Genomic DNA, 22,311 nt, shown 5'->3' with positions numbered 1-22,311 from the left:
GTTATCGGGAGCTGAGCTTCCCTAAAAGTTTCAAAACGCTAGCTAGTGGGAAAGTTGGTGAAATATCGATTGCAAGATTTGATCATCACAGACAGACAGACACGAAAGCGAGCTAAGAAAAACGTAGTAAAAAGGGACAGGTGGGGTAAATTGGGATGCGCATCCCACATTTTGTAGAAATATTGTAGCAGCTAAACTAATAAATTATTGCAAAACTAAAAATAGTGGTGTAAACTTCAACCTTCTTACTATCTATTATGTATAAAGCTAGTCAAGAAATCAAACATTTACTATCTCTGAAAAATCGCTGAAAAAAGTGTGAAAAGTGCGATTTTGGAAAAAGTACCTCTGCTAAGGTCTAGAGCAAAAAAAATATTCGCCGTATTAAAAAATTTTACTTACATAAAAGTTGCACACAGGTGTCGGCTTCAAAACGTAGTTGATGGAATTTGCCTATCTCATTCCAAAAAAAAAAAAATGGCAGCCATTTCCGCGTGATGGGGTGTAAAGGGACGCCTCCCCTGGGGTAATTAGGGACAACCCCTAAAACACATTTACAGCAGATTCTCTATTAGCAAAGGCTACATTTAAGATAAATATGGGTTTATCACAAAGATTTTTGTTTAAATTTTAAATTTAAGCAAAACTCTAAATTTAAATTTGAATAAAATCTTCTTGGGGAGCAGAACAGCCTGGATGTTAGGCAGAACTTCTAACATCCAGGTCACTCAATGCAATGGTCAGTGGTCACTCCCTAAAGAAGCTTGTTGAGCTCTTTGTCGTTAGGAGGATTTGGGAGTACGGCTGGTAATAGGTGAGTACATTCTGCACGCTTCAAATGTTTAAAACTGAGTTCTATTTCAAGTGTCCTTTTTTACCATTCCCAGATAAATTCTGGAACCTTTTATATTGCACCTAGCACCTTACAAATAGCATATAGAATTTTTTTGAAGATCCATTCAATTGCCCTGGCAAAGAGCTATATAACAAGCTTAAACTTGTCTGTGAAATGTTTCATGGTGAGAAGTTATTAACAAAAAACGCTCAAAACCGTCCCTTTTTACCCCGTTTAATTTTACCTGCCCAATCAATCTGAAATTTTGCACACTTGCGTTAATTTGGAGACAATGCACGATTCATTTGACAGAATAAATAATTTCAAAAAATTTAATGTGTTTATTTTAAAATAAAATTTAAAACTGACTTTTTTTAATATTTGAGGATAAAATTAGAAATTCATTTTACATATGTAACATCACAGACACTGAATTCTTTAGAAGTATTGTCTTTAAAAAGTAATTTTTAAACACTTATTATTATATTTGAACTTCTTTGATGACTCATTTGCTTCATACAAATACATACACATATATATCACTCATTGTCACTGGTAATCAGTAGATCTCTCCTAATCAGAATGCTAAAATTAATAATTGAAATGTAACAATTCTCCTCCCTCCAGTTTATGAGAACAAATATTGGGAATATAATTAAAAAGTAATTGGAAGTTGCTTCATGTATGGCTGAGTATTAGAATCTCGTAGTCCTTCCAAAACAGAGAAACAGTGCAGCTAATTTGACAAATTTGAGAATTTCTTGGCCATGAGAATGCCTTCAACAGCTCCAATTTCAATAAAGTCCCTTTCTTCCAAATCAGAAGAAAAATATCATCATCAGTGCATGTTCATGATTCATAATCAGCTACCAGGTAAGTGATTTTTTTTTCTAGTTGTGCCTGAAAATTTTTTATTGTTGATTTTGTTTAGTTATATGTGTTTATCCAATTTAATTAACCCCCCCAAATTTATGGAGAATGAAAATGTTTGCTAATTGTTGGTTGTATACCTATATATTATACTCTTATCAAGTGATTCCTGAGTTAAAAAAATTTGGTTCTTAAATGTTTTGTTGTAATAAATGAATAAATTAAATTACAGGACTGTACTGTGGTTATGCATCTACCCATGACGTCAATGGAGAACATTCTTTGGACAAGGAGCTTTGCAATGCTTCTATGCAAGCTTTAACTGCTGTTGGTTTGCATGGTCAAAGTGAGTTTGTTATGTAAATATTTTTGTAGCTTTTTAAATCATGCTTGATAAAAATTATTTTTTTGGTCTACTCAGATTGAAAATGTATTCTTAACAGTGAAGATATATATTCCCTGGTGTCTAACCTGATTCCAATGGCCACAGAATTTTTATTGAATATTTATAGGTACCGTACTATATATCTATCAGGGATAAGTGGCTGCCATGAAATGAAAGCCTTTTCTTTGGATGGGACAAAGACAATTTTTTTCCAACTCCTGCTAAAATGTTGCTAATTATTTCTTCTTATTTGCAGGCAATGAAAACATCTCCGATATTAAATTTTGCCTTTTCTATGTGGGTCGTCCTTTCCCGGTGCGTTTACTCTTCTCAACACGACAGCCCTGGATGCCCCCTGATATCTTGTGTGACGACAACAACTTCATGGACGCTATCACTCTGGAATTGATGGAGGATCATGTATGCTGTATGATATATTACTTAATTTAGTGGTGTTGCTAATTATAAATCACCTGTCCTCACTGCCCATGTTGACTAGAGTTTTCATAGCTAGTTTCAGTTTTTTAACCTCAACCAGCTGCTCCAATCTTGGTGATCTTAACCACTCAACACCCCATGCCAGCTTGACCATCCCAAGCATGCGTATTGTTCACAAATATCTTGAGGCATTTTTAATGTTGCTTGTGTGAATGTCAGTTATGATAATGATAATTGTTGAGTTTGGTCACTCATTTTAGTATATATATATATATCAAACTTAAAGAGGCTGATCAAAGAAGTATCCTCATGATATGAAGACTGAGGTCTGAAAATTATATACATATTGAATTAATGTTGTATTGAAAAATATTTTGGAGTAATTTGGTCATGCTTTGTTTTTATTAGTCATAATTTGTTGTAGGAATTTACTGTGCTACAGAATCAAATGATATAGATACATACCGGTACCTGCCCGATTTTATTGAAATGGATGCCACTGTTATCAAGAATTTCCTTCTAGTTAAGTTTCTGTATATTTTTAATACCGTAATGGTCTCAATGGCAGGATCAGCAAGTCTTAATATTTCTCCTAAAGAAAGGTTTTTAATGAGGGGCTAAATCCTAAATATAGGTACTTCGTAATCATAATCTCATGTGCAACTCTAATCAATTTGAACTGCAAACAACAAGGGCTCATTACAAAGAAAAAGCTATTTAGATAACTTGGTCAAATTGAGTTACGTGTAAAGCCAAGATTAACTAAATCCTTTTTTTAGTAGGTACTATTTGTTTCTTTCTAATATTAGAAAACTTTTATATCACTATGATATACCTACAGTATGTATATAAATATGCAAGGCTATAAAATATCGTTCACAAGATTTTTAAATTCTCACAATAGATTCATTATTTTTTTGCTCACATTAATATATTCAAATGTTGGCTCTCGGTGGTCATTGTGTACAATGATGTTTTGAATATTACAGCTGATTGTAACATTTAATGAAAATTTATTTTTATTTCTACCTCAGTTGGTGAGTCTGAAGAGTTGGCAGGAGGGTCGCCAGGAATGTGTTCATCAACTGCTCACAGAGCTGCATGGTCTCTACCATCAGTATCAGGTAAAGTTATTCTCAATTTTAATTTTAATCTAATCTGATTTTGAAATTTTTTTGAGGAAAGATTTTTATACAAGTCTCGGTATACATAAAAATTAATCAGAGCAGAACCCTGGAAGTAAATTTTACTGGAACATTAAACAAAATTTCTGCTTAAGCACGGCTCAGAATTAGTAAAATGTGTATTTAGGGTAACCCTATTTTGATAAACTAACCCCTATTCTCCATCAATCATCTGCTGCCAGTTGGCAATATCATGATTTTCCTCTCTTTTTTTTTTTGTACTGGAATTAGTTCACTTTAGAGCTACCAGATTCCAATGTTGACTGATTCAAAAGTCAATGCTCCTAAGGGAATTCATCAATGATGATATCCACAGTACCATAGTATTTTTCTCATCAGTTTGGGACCTGCTGAAATAATTGGAATTTGGAATGGTTCTCATTATCTCTTCAACATACACATTAACATAGTCAATATGCATATACACATGCCACGTGGTACACATACATGCCACTCTAGAATCAACATGTTAGCTGGTCAATTAATATTAATCTGTAATTGAAACTTTTTACCAAGTATATACCTGGTAAAAAATCCTTGTGTCTAATTATAAAAAAATTCATTCTCATTATATACACTTTGAGTTTTGGATTAATCCCTAAATGACCTTAGATTCTTGACATCATATTACCTCATGTGACTGAATATATCAGAAATGTTCAGAATATTTAGAAAAATAACCTCACAAGTGATGTCATCCAAGAAAAATAACCTCACAATTTGGATGAATTTATGTCAATCAAAGGCATGTGATAATTTTGTAGTATGGTGGCCATTATTAATCATATACAAATCACTCATGCCTCTGATCATTATAAACTATATTAAAATAATTTTTGACCTGCAGCTTTCTCTGCTGGACGCCAATGACCCGCTGCTGAAGGAGCAATACAAGGAGTTTCTGGAAGAATTGCAGCTCAACAGTAGCGATGTTGAGGTCAGCTTCTGTGGATCTTGTTATCTTGCTCAAATTGTGTTTTATGTTTCGAAAAACACATTTTATTTCTTACCTTTTAATGCGTTCACTTCGAGATACTTCGTTTTCTGAGAGCCCTTCTGCATGGAGCTCCTTTCAGACAAACACTCGACAAAATGAGTGAGAATTTCCAAAAAGCAACGCATGTTTTGCGCTTGTGTGGGTCATCTTAACCCAATTTTGCCCTCCATAAGGCAGTATCAGCGATAGAAGCGGGTAATGTTGGCTGCTACAACCATTGCATATTACTTTCCTCATGTACAAGAACCTGTACTTTGTGCTGCTTTTAATGTCTGGAATAATACTACACAAAACTAGAGGCATAATGCAAAACAAAAGCATGCAGGTGAGCTGCATGGACAATATAAGCGTTTAGGGTACTTACCTTTGGTTTTGCTGCTCTTCATGCAAGGAATAACGCTATGAAATAATAGGGGCATGTATAATGCCCTATGCCGTGCAGGTAAGATCTGTGTATGCGTTCTATGCACACACTTTCTCATAGACTTGATTTGAACGTTTGCAATGCATGGAATAATACTATACAATACTAGAGGCATAATGCAAAACAATGCCGTGCTGGTAAGCTGCGTGTACGGTGTATGCATTCTATGTACACACCTTCTCATAGACTTGATTTATGCTGTTTGTAATACATAGAATAATACTATACAATACTAGATACATAACGTCAAACACTGCCGTGCAGGTGAGCTGCGTAGAGGGAGTTAGCGTATTGTGTGCCCGCCTGCCCATCGACTTCAATGACCTGCCAGCGCCGCTCTTCTCGGAGAACTGCGGGGCCACCCGATGTGTGCTCAAACTCACCTCCAATGTACGAACTAAATATGCTTCTAATACTTATAAATAATTGGTATTCTTAAGATATGAATAAATATACAAATAGATATGTAGGTATACGTACTTTGTGGGAATTTTGATTAAGAGAATTGGAATAAATAGTCAAGTAAATGTATTTGATCTCTATACCTTTAATGGAGGATAGGCTCAACAATAGGAACAAATTTTGAAGTAACTAATCTGTTTTCAATACTGGAACGAATTACAGTTGCGAGAATATGAAGCTCATGAATAAATACATTTGAAATAAAGAGTACGTTTTGAATTTTGATTTTGGTGTATTTATTTTTTAGATCATTATTTATTTAGGAAGTTTATTTAGTAAGTTGTAAGTATTGTCAAGGATGTCTGATCTTACTCGGCTTTCTGATAAGATCATTAAATAATCACAATGATTTACCCTGCTCTAAAATATTAGAATCTAATTTCGCCGGAATAACACCATATATTTATGAACCATAATTGACCTCCAAGTTGTATGTTCTTGAAATTTGTTTACTACTAATTTGAGATCATATGTGTTTTGAACAGCGTTTGCTAGATAATTAACGGCCGTTTGTCGATTTCTTCTCTAATTTGAATGTCTATTCTAATGTCTATGTACAAACAGTACTTCAGTGAAATGTGGAGAAAACCTTACATCAATTTTTTACACATGTACTTCAGTGTCTCAACTCGTCTTCAAGTTGACGGTGCTTGCAGTTTGTTGTATCCATATTCCCATAAATTGAACTTCAACTTAGCAAAGAAAGTAACATAATTTATCATTCTTAGTGTAGATTGAACATAATTCAGCTAGTAAAAATATAATATTTGCTGTATTGCATGGTAGTATGAACAAAAGCAACACTTTATAGGTGATTTTGCAAAAATTTTCTCTGTGATCTGACAAAAATGTAGAATAATTTGCCATATTGCAGACTGGATCGAACCAATACGAGCCATCTCTCTCGGTCTCTGCCAGAGCGGAGTCGTTACTGTTTGACGACTCGGGAGACGTCCTCATCCTGCCAGCCATCCCTGCCAACTGCACAAGTCTTGTGGCCTATGCCTCCTCCGTCATCCAGCTCATCAATGACGTCATCAAACGTGTCCTGCATTCATATGAGATACGCAAGCAAATCGTCGCTGAGGTCCGGGTGCTCATATTTTCTTTGGCTTGTCTAGCGGTGCTATCAATACAAGCTCATTGTACTTAAGGGATTTAAAAATCCTGTAGTTCCATTGTGTACTTTAGGGATTTAAAAATCCTTCAATTATTTCTATTCATACCAATGCACATGAAACGAGTGTAGATGAATCAAATGTAGCAACATTTGGCTTAGATGTCTGCCATGTATCCATGAACTACCGTTTGCTTAAACGTTTGAAGTTAAAGCTTCAGTGCAGGTTATCATTCCCTAACTCAGGCAACTAAAAATCAGGGAACACTTTTGAATCGGTATCTCCTCGACCGTGGTGGCTTTGCTGGAGAATTGTTGTGCTTGTTTTATGTTATATGATTTTGATTGTTTCCATGTCAGTAATGCATTGTATTCAGTGTGGTTATTTTTCATGTGTGGTGTTAACGCTTTTCATATCAGCAATGTATGGATTTCTATGTAGTTATTTCCATGAGTGATGTGAACGCTTTTCATATCAGGAATGTATGGTTTTGTTGCAGTTATTGTGCAAGTATGACGCTGCCATCTCCCACTACGACAGTGTCAGATTCAAGAACGTGCAGCTGCTGCTCGATGAGGAAGGCTTCCATTACATTGTTGACATTCATTTCCCTCACGGCTTCCCTCAGGTATGGTATATGCTGATGCCAGCCCAATGACTTACTTAATAGTAACTAGCTGCTAACTAAGAACTAGTTGTGAACTGGTTACAACACATCAACGCGTGCCATCACTTCACCACACAAATAACATACCCAGCAATACACGTTGTATTTATCTTATCATTTTGATCGTCATGCTATTCGGTTTTGCTTGATTTTATGTCTCCCGATAATTATATAATTTTATCAAACCTCGATATTTTTTAAAATTCTCAGGCTTGATCGATTTGCATTTACCTTCTCTTGGGTTCAGCTAATTTATTCTTTTCGGTACAGAAAAATTTCCCCTACACTACGCTGTCTTATAAAAATTTTCTATATATTTTCTTAATGTATGGAGTTGTTACTTTAATAATCTAATAGCTACAGTAAATAATATTAATTTCTTTTTTTCAGAAATGTTCAGCTCGAGTCTACCTGCGCTCAATCAGCCAAGATGACAACGATAAACCTGTGTCGGCCCCGGTGAGCAGTGGCGTGTGGCGTGTGGCTCTAGCCGTGTGTGGCGTGAGGCTCGAGCCGTGTGTGGCGTGAGGCTCCTCTAGCCGTGTGTGGCGTGTGGCTCTAGCCGTGTGTGGCGTGAGGCTCGAGCCGTGTGTGGCGTGAGGCTCAAGCCGTGTGTGGCGTGTGGCTCAAGCCGTGTGTGGCGTGAGGCTCGAGCCGTGTGTGGCGTGAGGCTCGAGCCGTGTGTGGCGTGTGGCTTGAGCCGTGTGTGGCATGTGGCTCAGCCGTTTAAGGAAGCCAGCCCATTCACTCATTCTGTTAACCTGGACACTATTCTCCTCAAACGAGACCTCATGGAGTTAGCATCTTTTTCCAAGTTTAGTTTTTAACAGTAAATACCCAGTTATGTCTAAACGCTCGATTTCAAAATCTGTTGGCTATCCCTTCTAGACTTTTCATCCTTCTGGCTCTGATTACGATTGAACAGTGAATGTTTTATAATTGATGCCGCAGGTGCCGAACATGAACCACATTGGCGAATTGGACCCTGACGAGCTCCTGAGACAGATCATGAGTGCCTCTATCGCCTTCGCCCCCACCTTCAGGAGACAGCACTGTCACCGAGTACCGTCCTAGAGTGTGGGGGAACACTGCTTCAGCATGCTTTTCTAGAGCGCAGCACTAGAGGGCAGCATTGTCACCGAGTGCCGTCTAAGAGTTTGGACGAGCACTGTTATAGGATGCTGTTCTAGAGCTCAGAACTACTACAAAGTTGTCCTTGAGCAAAATACTACCAAGAGCAATCCTAGAGCTGAGTTCTGCCACATCAGAGCCGTGTAACGGAGCATGCTTCAGCTCTAGAAATGTTCTCGGCGCTAGAGACGCTGTTTCCTTTCCGATCTTCCATACTTTGCAGAACGGCTTTCACGTTTGACGTTAGTCTGTACTATCTTGAGCTAGTCAGATATATTGCTTAGTTTGTCTATTTTTCGTATGTATATTGGATGATGAGTTTAATTTTGTGATGTTTCCTTTATCGGATATTTTTGCATTGCGGTAAAAGTTTAGCATTTCTTTGACTTATGAAAGAAACATAAATCAGTCCATGACGGAGGTATTAATTATAGATGAATATTTTGAGTGAAACGAAAGGTTTTCCGTCATTTATCGGCGTTGATGCATATCAGCGTACTACAGGACGGTATTGTAGCCAAGACCTATAAGATCAAAAAATAGTGTTGAACCCAGAGGAAAAATGTCGCTAATCTTATTTTTTTTTTCTTTTTGTTCCTTTTTGGCTTGTTTGTAACTCCTAATTAAAAGATGTTTATTTTCATGATTTTATTCTATCAGTCCCAATAATGTCGCTGATATTTTTAGGTTAGCGCTGTATTTAGAATCTGTACTTAAAATCTCAACATACAATCTCTTCTGTGCAATACGGTTTTCGACTTCTTGGAGGCACCACTGAGGCACTCGTTAGAGTGCAAAACCACATTCTCCCGAACAATACCGAAAAAAAACGCACAATATGCGTATTTTCTATATGCGTGAAGCATAGGACACCACCTGGCAACATGGAATTCTTCAGTCTTCATTGTTGCCCCTGCGGACACATAACCAGGGTGTACCGCAGGGTAGCGTGATAAGCTGCACACTCTTCCTGATGGCAACTAATGATATCACCACCGCCTTACCTCCGAACGTACAATCGTCACTCTATGTTGACGAGTTTATGCTCTACGCATCATCCCGATACCCATCAACCCTTACGCTCAAAATACAAATTGCCATAAACTGCGTTGACCAATGAACCACAACGCACGGGTTCTCGTTATCCAACGAAAAAAAAACGACTGCTGTACACTTTCAACGCGCGCGCTCCCCCGAACTGCCTCCTCAACTGTCCCTTCAAGGTAGACCGAATCTGCTAGCCCCATAAACTGTATTCCAACCCTAGCTGTATTGGACTCCGTCCATAACGCTGCTATGCGAATATGCACCGGAGCCTTCAGAACATCACCTGTCCTCAGCTTATATGCAGAGAGCGGTGAACCGCCACTTTACCTACGCAGAGCACAACTCACGCACCAACTAATAACCCGCCTCAAACAACTGCCCCCAAACCCCAAGGTGGCGCAGCGTTATGACCGAGAATCAAGCTAACCTACCACCCTCTGAAGGCCACGAAGCACTATTGGAAGCAGCACAGATACCTGCAGATACGAGGGGTCCCTGTAAACCTTAACGGGACGCCCACGTGGTGGCGAATCCTTGTAGATTTTTTCTGCCCCAATCAGAACTATCCTAAAAAACCCACAACATACCCAAAAGCGCTGAAAACCCAGTCCCTTAACTATATCTCCTTGGAACGTGCGGGATCGGCGCACGTTCCAAGGATATATAACGGAACGTGCGGGATCTACACAGATGGCTCCAAATCAGATGACGCAGTGGGATGTGCGGCTGTTTCCGTTGCCGCATCGATATTAAGAAAAGTCAGTCCTAACTCGTCGATCTTCACCGCAGAACTCTTCGAAGTGCTTAGCACCCTGACCCTCGTGGAGGACCTGCCAGATGATAACTTCACCCTATCCATCGAATCCAAAAGCGTACCAAAGGCTCTGACAATTTACAATAGCAAGCACCCCATCATTATAGACATCCTGGCGAGGCTGACAGAGATGGCGACGGCGGGAATTACGGTGCGCGTTTGCTGGAAGCCGGGCCATGCCGCCATGTGGGGGGGTGCGTGGGAACGAGAGGGCGGACGAGACGGCAATCAGCGCGGCAACGTCAAACATGGCGATCTTCAGTGAAGAAGTCCCAAGCAGCGACTATTACCCATAATCAGAGCAGGCATCCGTAGGGTGTGGCAAAATAAATGGCAGAATGATGAGGGAAATGAATTGCGAGCTTTGAAAAACAGCGTACGAACCTGGATCGTCCTATCAGAAATCGCGTTGCATCGCGGGAGTGCTTGGGCTAAATGACCGAGCACTTTCTGGAATTCCACTATGAAATTTATTTGAGTACAGCTGCTTTGGTACCATGATGGCAATATCTATAGCATTTAGAAGGATGATGTTGGCTCCACTCCGTTCCAGGGCTGATTTGAGAGTTAATTGGCTGGTCTACGGCTGCGCACCCATTAGTCGTTAAGGTGCCTGTACACAGGGATAGCACTAGCCGCTAGTTCATCCGCCGGTCACACTACTAGCCTCGTATAAAGGGGTTCAGCCACTTCAGAGGCATGCGCCGGTAAGTGCCCGAGACGCGGCCGAGAGCGACAACGATGTGTTCATTTCTTCGCTGGAGATTGTGGCTAGCAGCGCTGATTCAGCCATGGTGAGAGCATATGTCAATGATATGTGCCACTCTTGTGAAGCATCTTGCGTCAAGTGAATCATGGCTTGTTTGAACGATAATGTTTCTAAGAAAAACCCAACAAAATGGAGTCCTGACGATTTCAATTGTTCTTTGAGATATTCCAAAAATATGAATTACTGTGGAATGTTCGCCATGATGGTTGGTTACTCCAACAAAATGAAGAGAGAAACTAGTAGTTTGAAACTGAAAGAAGACCTTATTAGTCATGGTTTAGTTGTTCCCGACGTTGCTTTTTTAAGGGCTAGAATAAAGAGTATAAAAACGACGTACAGGCTCGAGTTGTTGAAGGTGATCCCACTATCCATCTCCCCAAGCTATAAGCTCTCAGGCCCAACGGTCATCCATCTGGCAGACCTGCGGCTTTAAGTCCACTCCAAGTGGACACCCTGCAAAGAAGAAGAAGAACTATCCATCTTCACTCGACGGCTTCTAACGACACACTTACTTGGTTAAGATGAGGCGCGTCACCTGGCCTAACGACACACTGGCGGGCGCGAACGAGAAGATATAGCGGCATCTCATACTCTCCTCGTGTACAGGCTTAACTTGCCGGATAGTCACCAAGCTACCGACATTTGCAAGATTTGCTAGCCGTCTGCACTATCTCCGTGTACAAGCACCTTAACTGGGCTCAGAATTTAATAAGACACTCAATGTAGTATAGTATAGTATCTTCGGCATTTAAAGAACAGGCCTGTAGCCGATTCTTGTACTTTTCTTGGCTCGACTGGCCTTTTGATCAGATCGTTTCAACGGACGGTAGATGTAGTGATCTCTAATTCTGACCTTCAATTTTGTATTCACTATAGGTGCTTATACACGGGGCGATTAGTTGCGTCTCCCACAGTTTTGCAGGCTGAGAGACTATACACGAATATAGTGTTTTCGGTACACTGCCGAGTGCGGACTGCGGGACTACGCCCGTGTGCCGTGTTCGTGGCTTAGTGCTACGTTGGGGGTTGTCGAGAGAACAAATGATGTGATTATGTGAATGGTATGAATGAACAACTTAAGGAATGTATGAATGAGGCTGCCAGGAGCACATGCACAAGAACCAATAAGAATGTATGCAAAAACCAGAAAAAGAATGAAAAATGGTGGGGAAATGATGTGAATCATAATTTTGCTACCTGCGAATCTGATTAATTAACTTTGTTAGTGCTTCACTTATCATCCAATGTTTATTGCAATTCTTATTTAAACTGTCATTTGCTTGCAATTTATTCTTGAATGCTTTGATTTTGTGTGTTTATCTTGAAAACTTCATAACTTTTACCAATTACTTGAATGGTTTTACTTGGTTCTAGTTTTAGCTTATCTTTGCAATTGTTTCCTGATTTCACTCCAAATAGTATAATGTTTGCCTGTTTTGTTTTTCACATTTTCTTGCTTGCTGCACGCAACCAGCTTGCTATCAATTAAGAATCTATTTTAAATATTCATTGCATCAGTTTTAACATTCAAGTTCCCTTCAGGCTTATTATTATTATCTAGTTGGACAGGTTATTGATTTTTGTTCTCTTTATTTTTCAGTTCATCAATGATGGAATATGTGTAACCCTGTCCATGCTCCCTTCCCCTAGCCCTAATCATAACTCCTGAATGCAGTTAAACTTATTCACTCATTACATTGTCACCGAATTTTTACTTCAATTTAAGAGATTAAGACAAGGTGAAATTCTAGGGGGTTTTAAATGACCAATGGAACGGCCATTGCTTAGCCAATCACAGCCTGGATAACATGACATCATGATCCCATAACCAGTCATAACCTGGATAGCATGAGATCATGATCCTATCAGCCAATCACAGTCTTGAGAGGATGATATCATGATCCTATTGACCAATCACAGTGTAGAAAGTATGACCCTCTCAACCAATCACAGATGGGAGATGACATGACTCCGCCCACTCACAGATGAGAGATGACATGACTCCGCCCACAAGTACCTTTGAGCACTATATGTTAGAATTCCACCATGGATTAAGACACCAGTCTTTCATTCGCCTTTATCAAACTAGATAGAAGGGTTGTCTGTTGTTGCCACATCAAACTCAAAGTAGGTAACACGGTTACCTCACCCACAACGTGAGACATCCACCCGGCAACATTGTCATCTCCGACCTTTACAGTAAATAGCAAATCAACTACAAACAGCACACTATACAACTATGCCACACTCTCAAAATCTCAATTCGCATAGTAGGGAGCATGGGCAGGAAGAAGATGCTGCTGGTGGCCCCTCTGGTGGGCATATGGACATTGGCTGTGCTGGAGCATCCTTAACTTCAAAAGTTCCATCAACTGATAACCAAATGGCCCAAATCATCTCACTTCAATCATTGTTGGGTCAATTTGCTCACCCAAAAGTCCGTGCTGACTTTGTCAATGGCTGCTTTAAAAGCATTGACCCCGGTCTGCTCCATCAACTAGATGAATTGAGATGGACCATATTTCCTCGTTGGCATGGTGGTTTAGTCTTAAAACCAGACAAACATTACCAAAAATCTGCTGAACATCTTGCCAAACTTCTTGGACAGAGCAATGAACTTTTAATAACTGATATTAATGCTGTGGAACATTGCCGGACTTACTGTGAATGGCATGAGGTTCTTGAAGCCATTTCTCGAAACAAATACTGGACTAACGTTCCATCTGAACATCGATGTACACACATCATCATGAGCGATGAAGGCACTAATGACTCTAAATCAGCTGAGGCAGCCAAGGCTGTAAAATCCATGAAGAAATTACCCATGAAGGCACCATCAAAGAAGGACAAGAAAAAGAAGAAGGCTAACACTAAAATTGAAGAGATAATTGTTTCATCCTCCATTGACACATCTGATGAATCATCAACCCCATCATCACCTGAAAATTATGCAACAAGTGAGTCAGATGACTTTCTTGCACTGCCACATAGGGCACTAAGAAAAGTAACTCGTGATAGGAGAGAGGTAGTTGCTCCTCCTGTGTTCAAGATTGATGGGAAAATACCACTAAAAGACTTCTTTAATGCATATGAAGAATATTTTACCAACAAGTTCAAAGGAGATGAGTACATCAAAACACAAAAACTGGAAGAATTTCTTGAAGGAGATCTGCTGAAAGTATACAAAATAAGGAGTGAGAAGAGATTGAAATATTGGAGAGTTGCCACTTGACAGGTGACGGAGAGTTGCCGCTTGACAGGTGACGGAGAGTTGCCGCTTGAAAGGTGACGGCGACAGAGGACACGCGGTGATGTCTGCAGGACGCGCAGCGTCAGCAGCTTCTGCGCCTTCGTCAGGACCGCGACTGTAAGGGACTCGTATTGCGCTGCTGCGTTCCCACGTCTTAAAAATTCTTGACCTGGATGACTAATGTGGTCACGAGCTAACCATATTTAGGCGAATAAGTTGCAGCAGTTTGGCATTAGAACATTTAATAATCATGATTCAAACATAGTTGCGAACATCAAAAAAAGAACATCAAAAGTTGCCCATGAATAGTTGCGAACATCAAAATCCTTTGCATATAGTGATGTTAGTTCAGATACGGCCGAAGCTGAAAAGTGCGTTAAAAATGCCCACTCCCCTCCCCCCTGGGAGGAACATGAGCCATGAAGGCCTTCCCCCTGGGAGGAACATGAGCCATGAAGGGAGATGAACAAAACATGAGACAAGCATGCCGACTAAATTTAGATTTAGTCGCGTCCTTTTTTTCAAATGGTGAGGATATTACTCATTTTGAATTGATATCACTGATGCAGACTATGGTTCATCAGTAAGCAAGAAGCCTAGCTTAGAGTTGACGTAAATGAACTCTATCCAAGTAAAAGTATCGAACTTCCATAACAAAAAACGCAGCGCTTCGCTTCATTTGTTCGTAGCAATATAAAGAACTACTTCATCCTGACTACCGCGGGGTTATTCATCAATTCCTTGTATAGGAACCATCGATCGCGATTGCAGGTTAACATTCGTTAACCTGCAATTGCTCTTTACTTTTATACCAATAATTCACCAGTGTGAAAGCTCTGAAACCTCGTAAAATAAAGAAGTTTCATATATATATTCATATTAGGCTGTTCATTCAGCCCTGAAATCACCTTAGTCGCTTGAACAACAAAATCCTTTGCATATAAAATAAAAACTATTTGTCAATCATAACACCTTATGTTTAAGAACGCAATAACAGTATTGGAGGAATGATAAAGTACTTCATTATCTCCAACACTGAGTGTCAAGGTTATATGGCAGGATATGATTCTAAACTAAGAGTCTGCCACAACAAAGACAAACTGTCAGTAGCAGTCATCAAGCTGTCAACTTGACCCAGGGAGTGAGGAGTGCTGGAGGGTTAAGGGTCAAAACCAGGGTTAAAATTTAGCTTCATTTCATCCAAAGATTTTGCTGAGTTCAAAATAGAATTTATGATGGAAATATCAGAGGCATACAGATTCTCATTTTGTGGTCTGACGCAAGCATGCCCTCCAGTTGCCTCCATGCCCCCTCCCTTCATGTACTGATACACATAAATGGTGTCACCATCTTCCATGTTCAATCCGTTTGGTGTGTCATTATCTGACAAACGTTTCCCATTAAATATGAATCGCATTGTAGATTGAGGAAGCCATATCCTGGCACAGTAAGCACTCATGAGCTTCTCGAGGGAGGTGTGCTGCTTGATCTTGAAGTGCGCGACTTGACCATTTAGATTCTCAACCTTCAGATTTAGGTAATCTGTGTGTTCTTTCTGAAAAATACGAGGTGTTGAGAAATAAGACATTGTTATTGGTACAAGACATTATGATTCATTTCCTGCAAAGTAAGCATTAGGAATATAATAATGATATAATGTTAATGATGATACAATGATCGACACAGAAAAAAGTGATTGAAAATTTAAAATATACATGCAAACAGAAATAATTTCAACAGGTCTTTCTAAACTTGATCTTTTTCATTTTTTCTCAGAAAATTTTCTGAATATCTCAGCTAACATTGTTTGTCACGCACAGAGTTATTGATATAAAAATATAATCAGCGATGGAAAAGATATGACAGTTGGCAAATTGCTGAAAGAAGTGCTGTTTTCTCCACAGCTAAAGCATGCTAGATATCAGAACTCTTGATCAAATATTAACTGGGGTATGACTGAACAAACACAAGCTAAACTTCAATTGTAAAAAAAAATAACATATGCGGCCCGACGGGGGGGACAGCTGCAGGAGGCCGGGCTTCACCTTCGAGCACCCAGCGACCCGACGGGGGGACAGCTGCAAGGGGCCGGGCTTCACCTGCGAGCACCCAGCGGCCCGACGGGGGGACAGCTGCAGGGGGCCGGGCTTCACCTGCGAGCACCCAGCGGCCCGACGGGGGGACAGCTGCAGGGGGCCGGGCTTCACCTGCGAGCACCCAGCGCCCTCCACCGTCGCCTGCACACACAGGATATGAGAGGGAGTAAACCAATCAAAAAAACGTTACATGTAACTAGACAGCGCCCTGCACACCAACCCAACATCTTTGCCTCCACCCTCCCACGGCAGAAACTCTTCAGTTCCGTTTTTGCCCGTGAGTGACATGTCTTGCATTCTGCCTGAGAGAAGTAGAGAAGCAGCTCTACCCTCTCAGGGGAAGCCCGACTTCACAACCTGCTATACTCAGCACAAGTTCACACTCTTTCGGGCTACTGTAGCTCTCTGTCTAGGGTGGAGTGCTCCAAACCACATAGCAATCATCCGTATCCCTTCCGTCTTCACAGCCCAAGCCCCGTCTCCCCATGGCCAGTTTGAGTGAGGGCCTCTGTCGGCTGCTACCATCTTGGCCTAGCTCGCTGTCACCCACCTCCCAACTGCCCTCTCCCACCTGCCTCCTTAGCTTCTTCTGATCTGTGAGCGTGAATGCCGATGCCAATAATTTACAAATTTATGTGATAGGAAGTCGATATGCCAGAGTTATCCTGGTGCCTCTGGTACGTAACACTAGCCATAAAAGAGGCCATTAAGGAATCAAGAGGCTCACATTCATGGCGTAGTGCTGGAGGTGCAAGTCGGTGCTGGACAGCCTGCTCGCAGACCCTAGGTTCTGGTCTGTACTGGACAGTCCACTTGCGTGCTGGTTGGTAGACAGGCCAGCAGGGGGCTGGATGGGTGGGTCTGGGCTGGGCAGACGATCCAGCGAGTCTGTGCTACTGTCACTGGACTCGAGGCGAGCGCGCGATGACTTTGATGCGCCCTGCAACATGGAGAGATTAGAACACGTCTTGCAATATCAGACAATTTCAAGTCCTGCAACATGGAGAGATTAGAACACGTCTTGCAATATCAGATATGTTCAGGGACGAAGGTGAAAAGACTCCGTGTTATATGCCAAGTTAGACAACTGTACAATATACACTAATGCAGAAACTGGAGCGAAATAACACCTTAGTGTTATTTCGATTATTATCCAGCGCCTCACAGACATTGGTATGTATAACTAGATTAATTATAGGGAATACAATCTCTCGCTTGGCAGGTCTAGGAAACAATTCATACCTAAAAATGATGGTTATGTCAGAGGAAGTCATCAAATTAATTAAGCTAGGCTCATGATGGATAAATTAATATCAAGCTGCACATGCTGCAGCAGCAGCATGGAGCAGCACATGCATCAGTGGCATGGAGCAGCACATGGAGCAGCGGCATGGAGCAGCACATGCAGCAGTGGCATGGAGCAGCACATGGAGCACTCACTCCTGCAGGCTGCTGAGCTTGGCCCTGGCGGTGTCTCGCTCCAGCCTGAGGTCCTCGCTGCGCTGCTGGGCGTCTCTGAGCACCTGCAGCTCCGCCTTCATGGAGCTCAGCTGCCTCTCCAGCTTAATCACCTCCGTCCTGCCACATAAAGAACATGTCAGCTGCAAGCCATGCTTCTCCTCCTGAAACGTTCAATCCAACAACGTCCAACGAAAGGCTGCGTTCAACACTTGAACGCAGCCTTTCTTGGTTGCGTTCTAGAGTTCAACACAACGTTCAACTATTTGAAAATTATATTTTTTTCGGCAAGTAGTGCTGGGCACCAATAAGACAATACTTGAGCGGCATCCAGTGGGTTAACTAGAAATAGGTCTCGTACATATGACCAATTTAAAGTGTTTTTATAGTAGTCATGTCAGTAAAAATAGATTTATTTATGTTATCAATGGATTACAAGTTCATGGGATTTGTTTTTAATGTTAATAGATTTTGAAGAGATAATGGCATACGCAAGCAATTTTCTTTACGTGGAAAGTTTTTTGATTTATTTTGCAAGTTCAGATTGACATACATTTCTATAGGAGACATACATTTCTATAGGAGACATACATTTCTAGCCCTCGAGAAACTCACCTCAGTTTATCACTTATTTCTTTCTGTTTTGTAACGTCTTCTTTTAATTTCTCCAATTCCTTCTCCTTCAAGCTCACTGGAAACTGTAAACAAAATTGCATTAAATGCATTTCATACGCAGGCTTCACAATAAAATATGGGATACTTTATAATAATTTGACAAAAACCAAACATGAGAATTGAATATTTGTGGGACAGTAGGAAGCTGAAACAACCTTATGTGAAATGCAAGCCAGACAGTGAGTGTTGACATTTAAAATAACAGGAGAAGTCAATCAATTGAATCCCAAACACTACAGTGGGCAAGAGGTCTACCGATGGAATCATGGGCTAGAGTCCTCCGTATTGATACACATTCCTTCTTTTCCTTTTAGAATATAGGCTATACAATAATTGAAATTTCAAATACATTCATAATATCAGCAGCTAGAATCAACTCTTGTTCAATGATAGGCAAAGGCATGGACCTTTTTTATACCCTCATAAGTTCGCCAAGAAATGTAGGTATAGTTGTAGGTATACGTTTGAGATTTACACGTCCTAAAATGGGATAAATCTCAGGCTTCTTAGCAAGTTCAGTACGGTGGTCATAAAATGCACAAGTCTTCATGATATTAATGAAAGATACTTTATTTTGAGGAACTTTTAGCATAATATACTGCCTGTTTACCTCTGCATTATCCAGCTTAGATTTCAGAGTGTCAGCATCATCTTGATTATCCTCACTGTTGCTTTCATCAAAATGGAGACGTAGGAGCTTCATCTTGCCGGAGAAACGACATTTCGGACAACTTTTGGATCTGTGAGGAGAAATGAATGATGTCACTCCTATCAATGCCCAATGAGTGACATCAATAACAGAGACATTACAATTTACCTCATAGTATTAATTAATTATTTTAATAAGTCTTTAATTTTTATAAGTCACTGTGACTAATATTTAAAGGAAATTAAATTTGAAAAATTAGTAACCACAAGGGAAATTTTCTGGTGATAAGCCTAATTTGAGCCAAAAAACACTGATTAATTTACCATTACTAAAAAATTCGTGAATGATCACTTGTGAAGCCTTAGGTTAGAAACAGCACAGCAGAGGGTTCATACCGATATTTAGATAAAATCCATGACTGTCAATATAACTTTCCAAGACTCATATACAACAGGTTTAGCATGACTGAGAGACTAACCGTGCATATTCTATCATCTCCTACAGTTGATATATAGCAAACATGTGAATGCATAGCATTACAAAACTACTTGGCATACCTTTCAAACCACTGAGCAACACATGTGGTGTGGAAGATGTGACCACACGGTGTGGCCGACACTTCAATGTTGGGCAGGAAGACCTCCTCACATATAATGCAACTTGCAGGCATTATTATCACAAGAACCCTTTCAAAATCTTATCTTACATCTGCAGTCAAAAAAAAAGTTACTTTTTATTAAATAACAAAATAGGGATGGTTTTGAGCGTTTTTTTGTTAATAACTTCTTACCGTAAAACATTTCACAAACAAGTTTAGGATCATTTTATAGCTCTTTGTGAGGGCTATCAAATGGCATCTTCAAAAAAAATTTCATATGCTATTTGTAAGGTGCCAAACGCAAAATAAAACCGTCCCGATTTACCCCTGGGAACAGGGTAATCCGGGACACTTGCAATAAAAGTTAATTTAAAAACGTTTGAAGCATGCAGAGTGTACTCATCCATTACTAACAGTACTTTGAAGTCCTCCTCCTTCATTGTGGATGATGTAGATGTAAAATAAATGCCATTTTTTGTGATTTTTACTTGTTTTTCCTTTATTGATATGATATTACCATATTCATTAATTACCATATTATTGATGCGATATTACCGTATCCATGAACATGCCATTGAGCATTCACAACTACCTTGTCCATTGCAAGCTTCATATCAGCAGCCTTATAGCATTTCTTCTTTATCTGTAAGCTTACATGATGGCTTGTAATTTCACACCATTTTAATTGTGTTAAGTGAATTTACTATAAGAAAAGATTGTGAAAAACATACCTGAAACAGAAAATAATGTTTTAGTGACAACCATCATATGTTTTGGAGAAATAAATCATAGTTTAGGAAATTACTCTTCATTCTATGATGCCCGGTGCACAATTCTATATATAGCATTCTATGTACAATTTTGTGACGACCGATGATGCACTAATTTTTTGACAAGTGAATTTCTTTTCGCTGAGCGAGGTAAATGTAATCAAAATACTTTGTTATTAATCAATTTTTTTGTTAACTGGAGATATTGCTAACTGAGGTTCTACTGTAAATGCATTTTTAAGGTCCCTAATTACCCCGGGGGGTGTCCCTTATTACCCCGTCATGTGGAAATGGCTTCCATTCTTTTTGGAATGAGATTTGGAATTTTGGAAATTTCGTCAATTGTCTTTTCAAGCCGACACCTGGGTGCAACTTTTATGCAAGTAAAAGTTTTTAATATGGCAAATATTTTTTTGCTCTAGACCTTAGCAGAGTTACTTTTCTAAAATAGCACTTTTCACACTTTTTTCCAGCAATTTTTTTAGAGATAATAAATGTTTGATTTTTTGACTAGCTTTATACATAATAGATAGTAAAGATGTTGAAGTTTAGGCTACTATTTTTAGTTTTGCAATATTTTGATTAGTTTAGCTGTAAAACCATGAAATCAATTTGATGCAATCTTACTTTCTTATTTATAACCCACTTTTCACTTTATGTTTCTTTTTATAAAAACCCCGGGTTTTTTAAATTAAAAAGCCCAGCCCGGGTGGGTAGGTGGGCAGCTCCCTGGGCAGGTGCCCAGTGCAACCCTGGTTCAGTGCCCTCGAAGGTGGCAGTCGCTTGTTACGGCGTGGATTTGAAATAGAACAACGAAGCCAAGATGACACCAACCGCAGGTGCTCAGTCACAGCAGTCGTAACATATTTGAATAAGATAGGCCATGTACATGGAAATAGGAGTTTAAATAGATATCGTGGTTGTTACAGACATCTCAGCGAGCAACACAATTTTTCAAAAATGTTGCGTGAGCTCGGATTTCGTTTTGCATAAAATAAAAAAATTTTGATGGAGATGGAGAGCGAGTGTCTTTTGCTCATTGGGGCTTGAATGCTACTTTATTGTAATATCAGCAGGCATTTTTCTTGAAGCCTTCTTGAGGGGCTGGCAGGCATCAGTGTTGTGAGAGTGGCAGTCATGCTCATAGGGATAACAGTGTTGCAGTTATTCCCAGGTTTGCTAACTGGCCGTTTCTAACTCTGCTGACGGTTTTCTGACTATAGAATACTCTTTTATCGTTGTATAGATTTACTTTATCAGTAATTCAGTAATTGTTCAAGTCTCGCGATGGATTTGGTTGACTGAATTTCATATCTTTAGTTGGTGTCAACATTTCTTTTACGTTCTGTTTGGTCGATTTCTCTGAATAAGATTAGTAAATGCCCTCAATGTAATGATATCATAAGTTTTGAGATTGGTGCTAAATTTTGGTATGTTGTATATATCCAGAATATGGCTTGTTGATAAATCTGGGTCAATTTGAGTTGAATTTCGCTGCGTTAAGACCGATTACTTGATTTCGTTATGTTGCAGTTGAAATAAAATGTACCCCATACCTATGACGGCTGTTATTCCTCCAGTGAAACAAGGCGGCACTATCGTTCTCAACCACCAGATGGTCGGGAACGAGGTTGTGTCCAACCCGTTTAACCGAGCGGTTGTCCTCCTGCTGCG

The 22,311-nt window shown here is 39.9% G+C and overlaps 2 protein-coding genes across 2 annotated transcripts; one reads left to right on the top strand and one right to left on the bottom strand.

The window, feature by feature from the left end:
* The first annotated feature begins 1,428 nt into the window (after positions 1-1,428).
* On the top strand, positions 1,429-9,154 carry LOC108673544 (BRISC and BRCA1-A complex member 2). The gene is made up of 10 exons (XM_018161390.2): positions 1,429-1,708; positions 1,938-2,051; positions 2,347-2,510; positions 3,563-3,652; positions 4,560-4,649; positions 5,398-5,523; positions 6,470-6,682; positions 7,213-7,341; positions 7,771-7,839; positions 8,332-9,154. Exons 1-10 carry the CDS (start codon positions 1,603-1,605, stop codon positions 8,452-8,454), a joined length of 1,224 nt encoding a protein of 407 aa, XP_018016879.1. The 5' UTR covers positions 1,429-1,602; the 3' UTR covers positions 8,455-9,154.
* Positions 9,155-14,622: 5,468 nt separating this feature from the next.
* On the bottom strand, positions 14,623-19,986 carry LOC108673542. Its single transcript, XM_018161389.2, has 8 exons — positions 19,827-19,986; positions 19,231-19,360; positions 18,561-18,643; positions 17,928-18,065; positions 17,588-17,600; positions 17,215-17,427; positions 16,437-16,628; positions 14,623-15,946 (listed from the first exon to the last, which is right to left on the bottom strand). The coding sequence occupies exons 1-8, from the start codon at positions 19,937-19,939 to the stop codon at positions 15,551-15,553; spliced, it is 1,278 nt and encodes a 425-aa protein (XP_018016878.1). The 5' UTR covers positions 19,940-19,986; the 3' UTR covers positions 14,623-15,550.
* Between the last annotated feature and the right edge of the window lie 2,325 nt (positions 19,987-22,311).

Source organism: Hyalella azteca, unplaced genomic scaffold (assembly GCF_000764305.2).
Source record: "Hyalella azteca isolate HAZT.00-mixed unplaced genomic scaffold, Hazt_2.0.2 contig5473, whole genome shotgun sequence".
NCBI classification, from domain to species: Eukaryota; Metazoa; Arthropoda; class Malacostraca; order Amphipoda; family Hyalellidae; genus Hyalella; species Hyalella azteca.
This window is presented reverse-complemented; position numbering and strand designations above follow the sequence as displayed.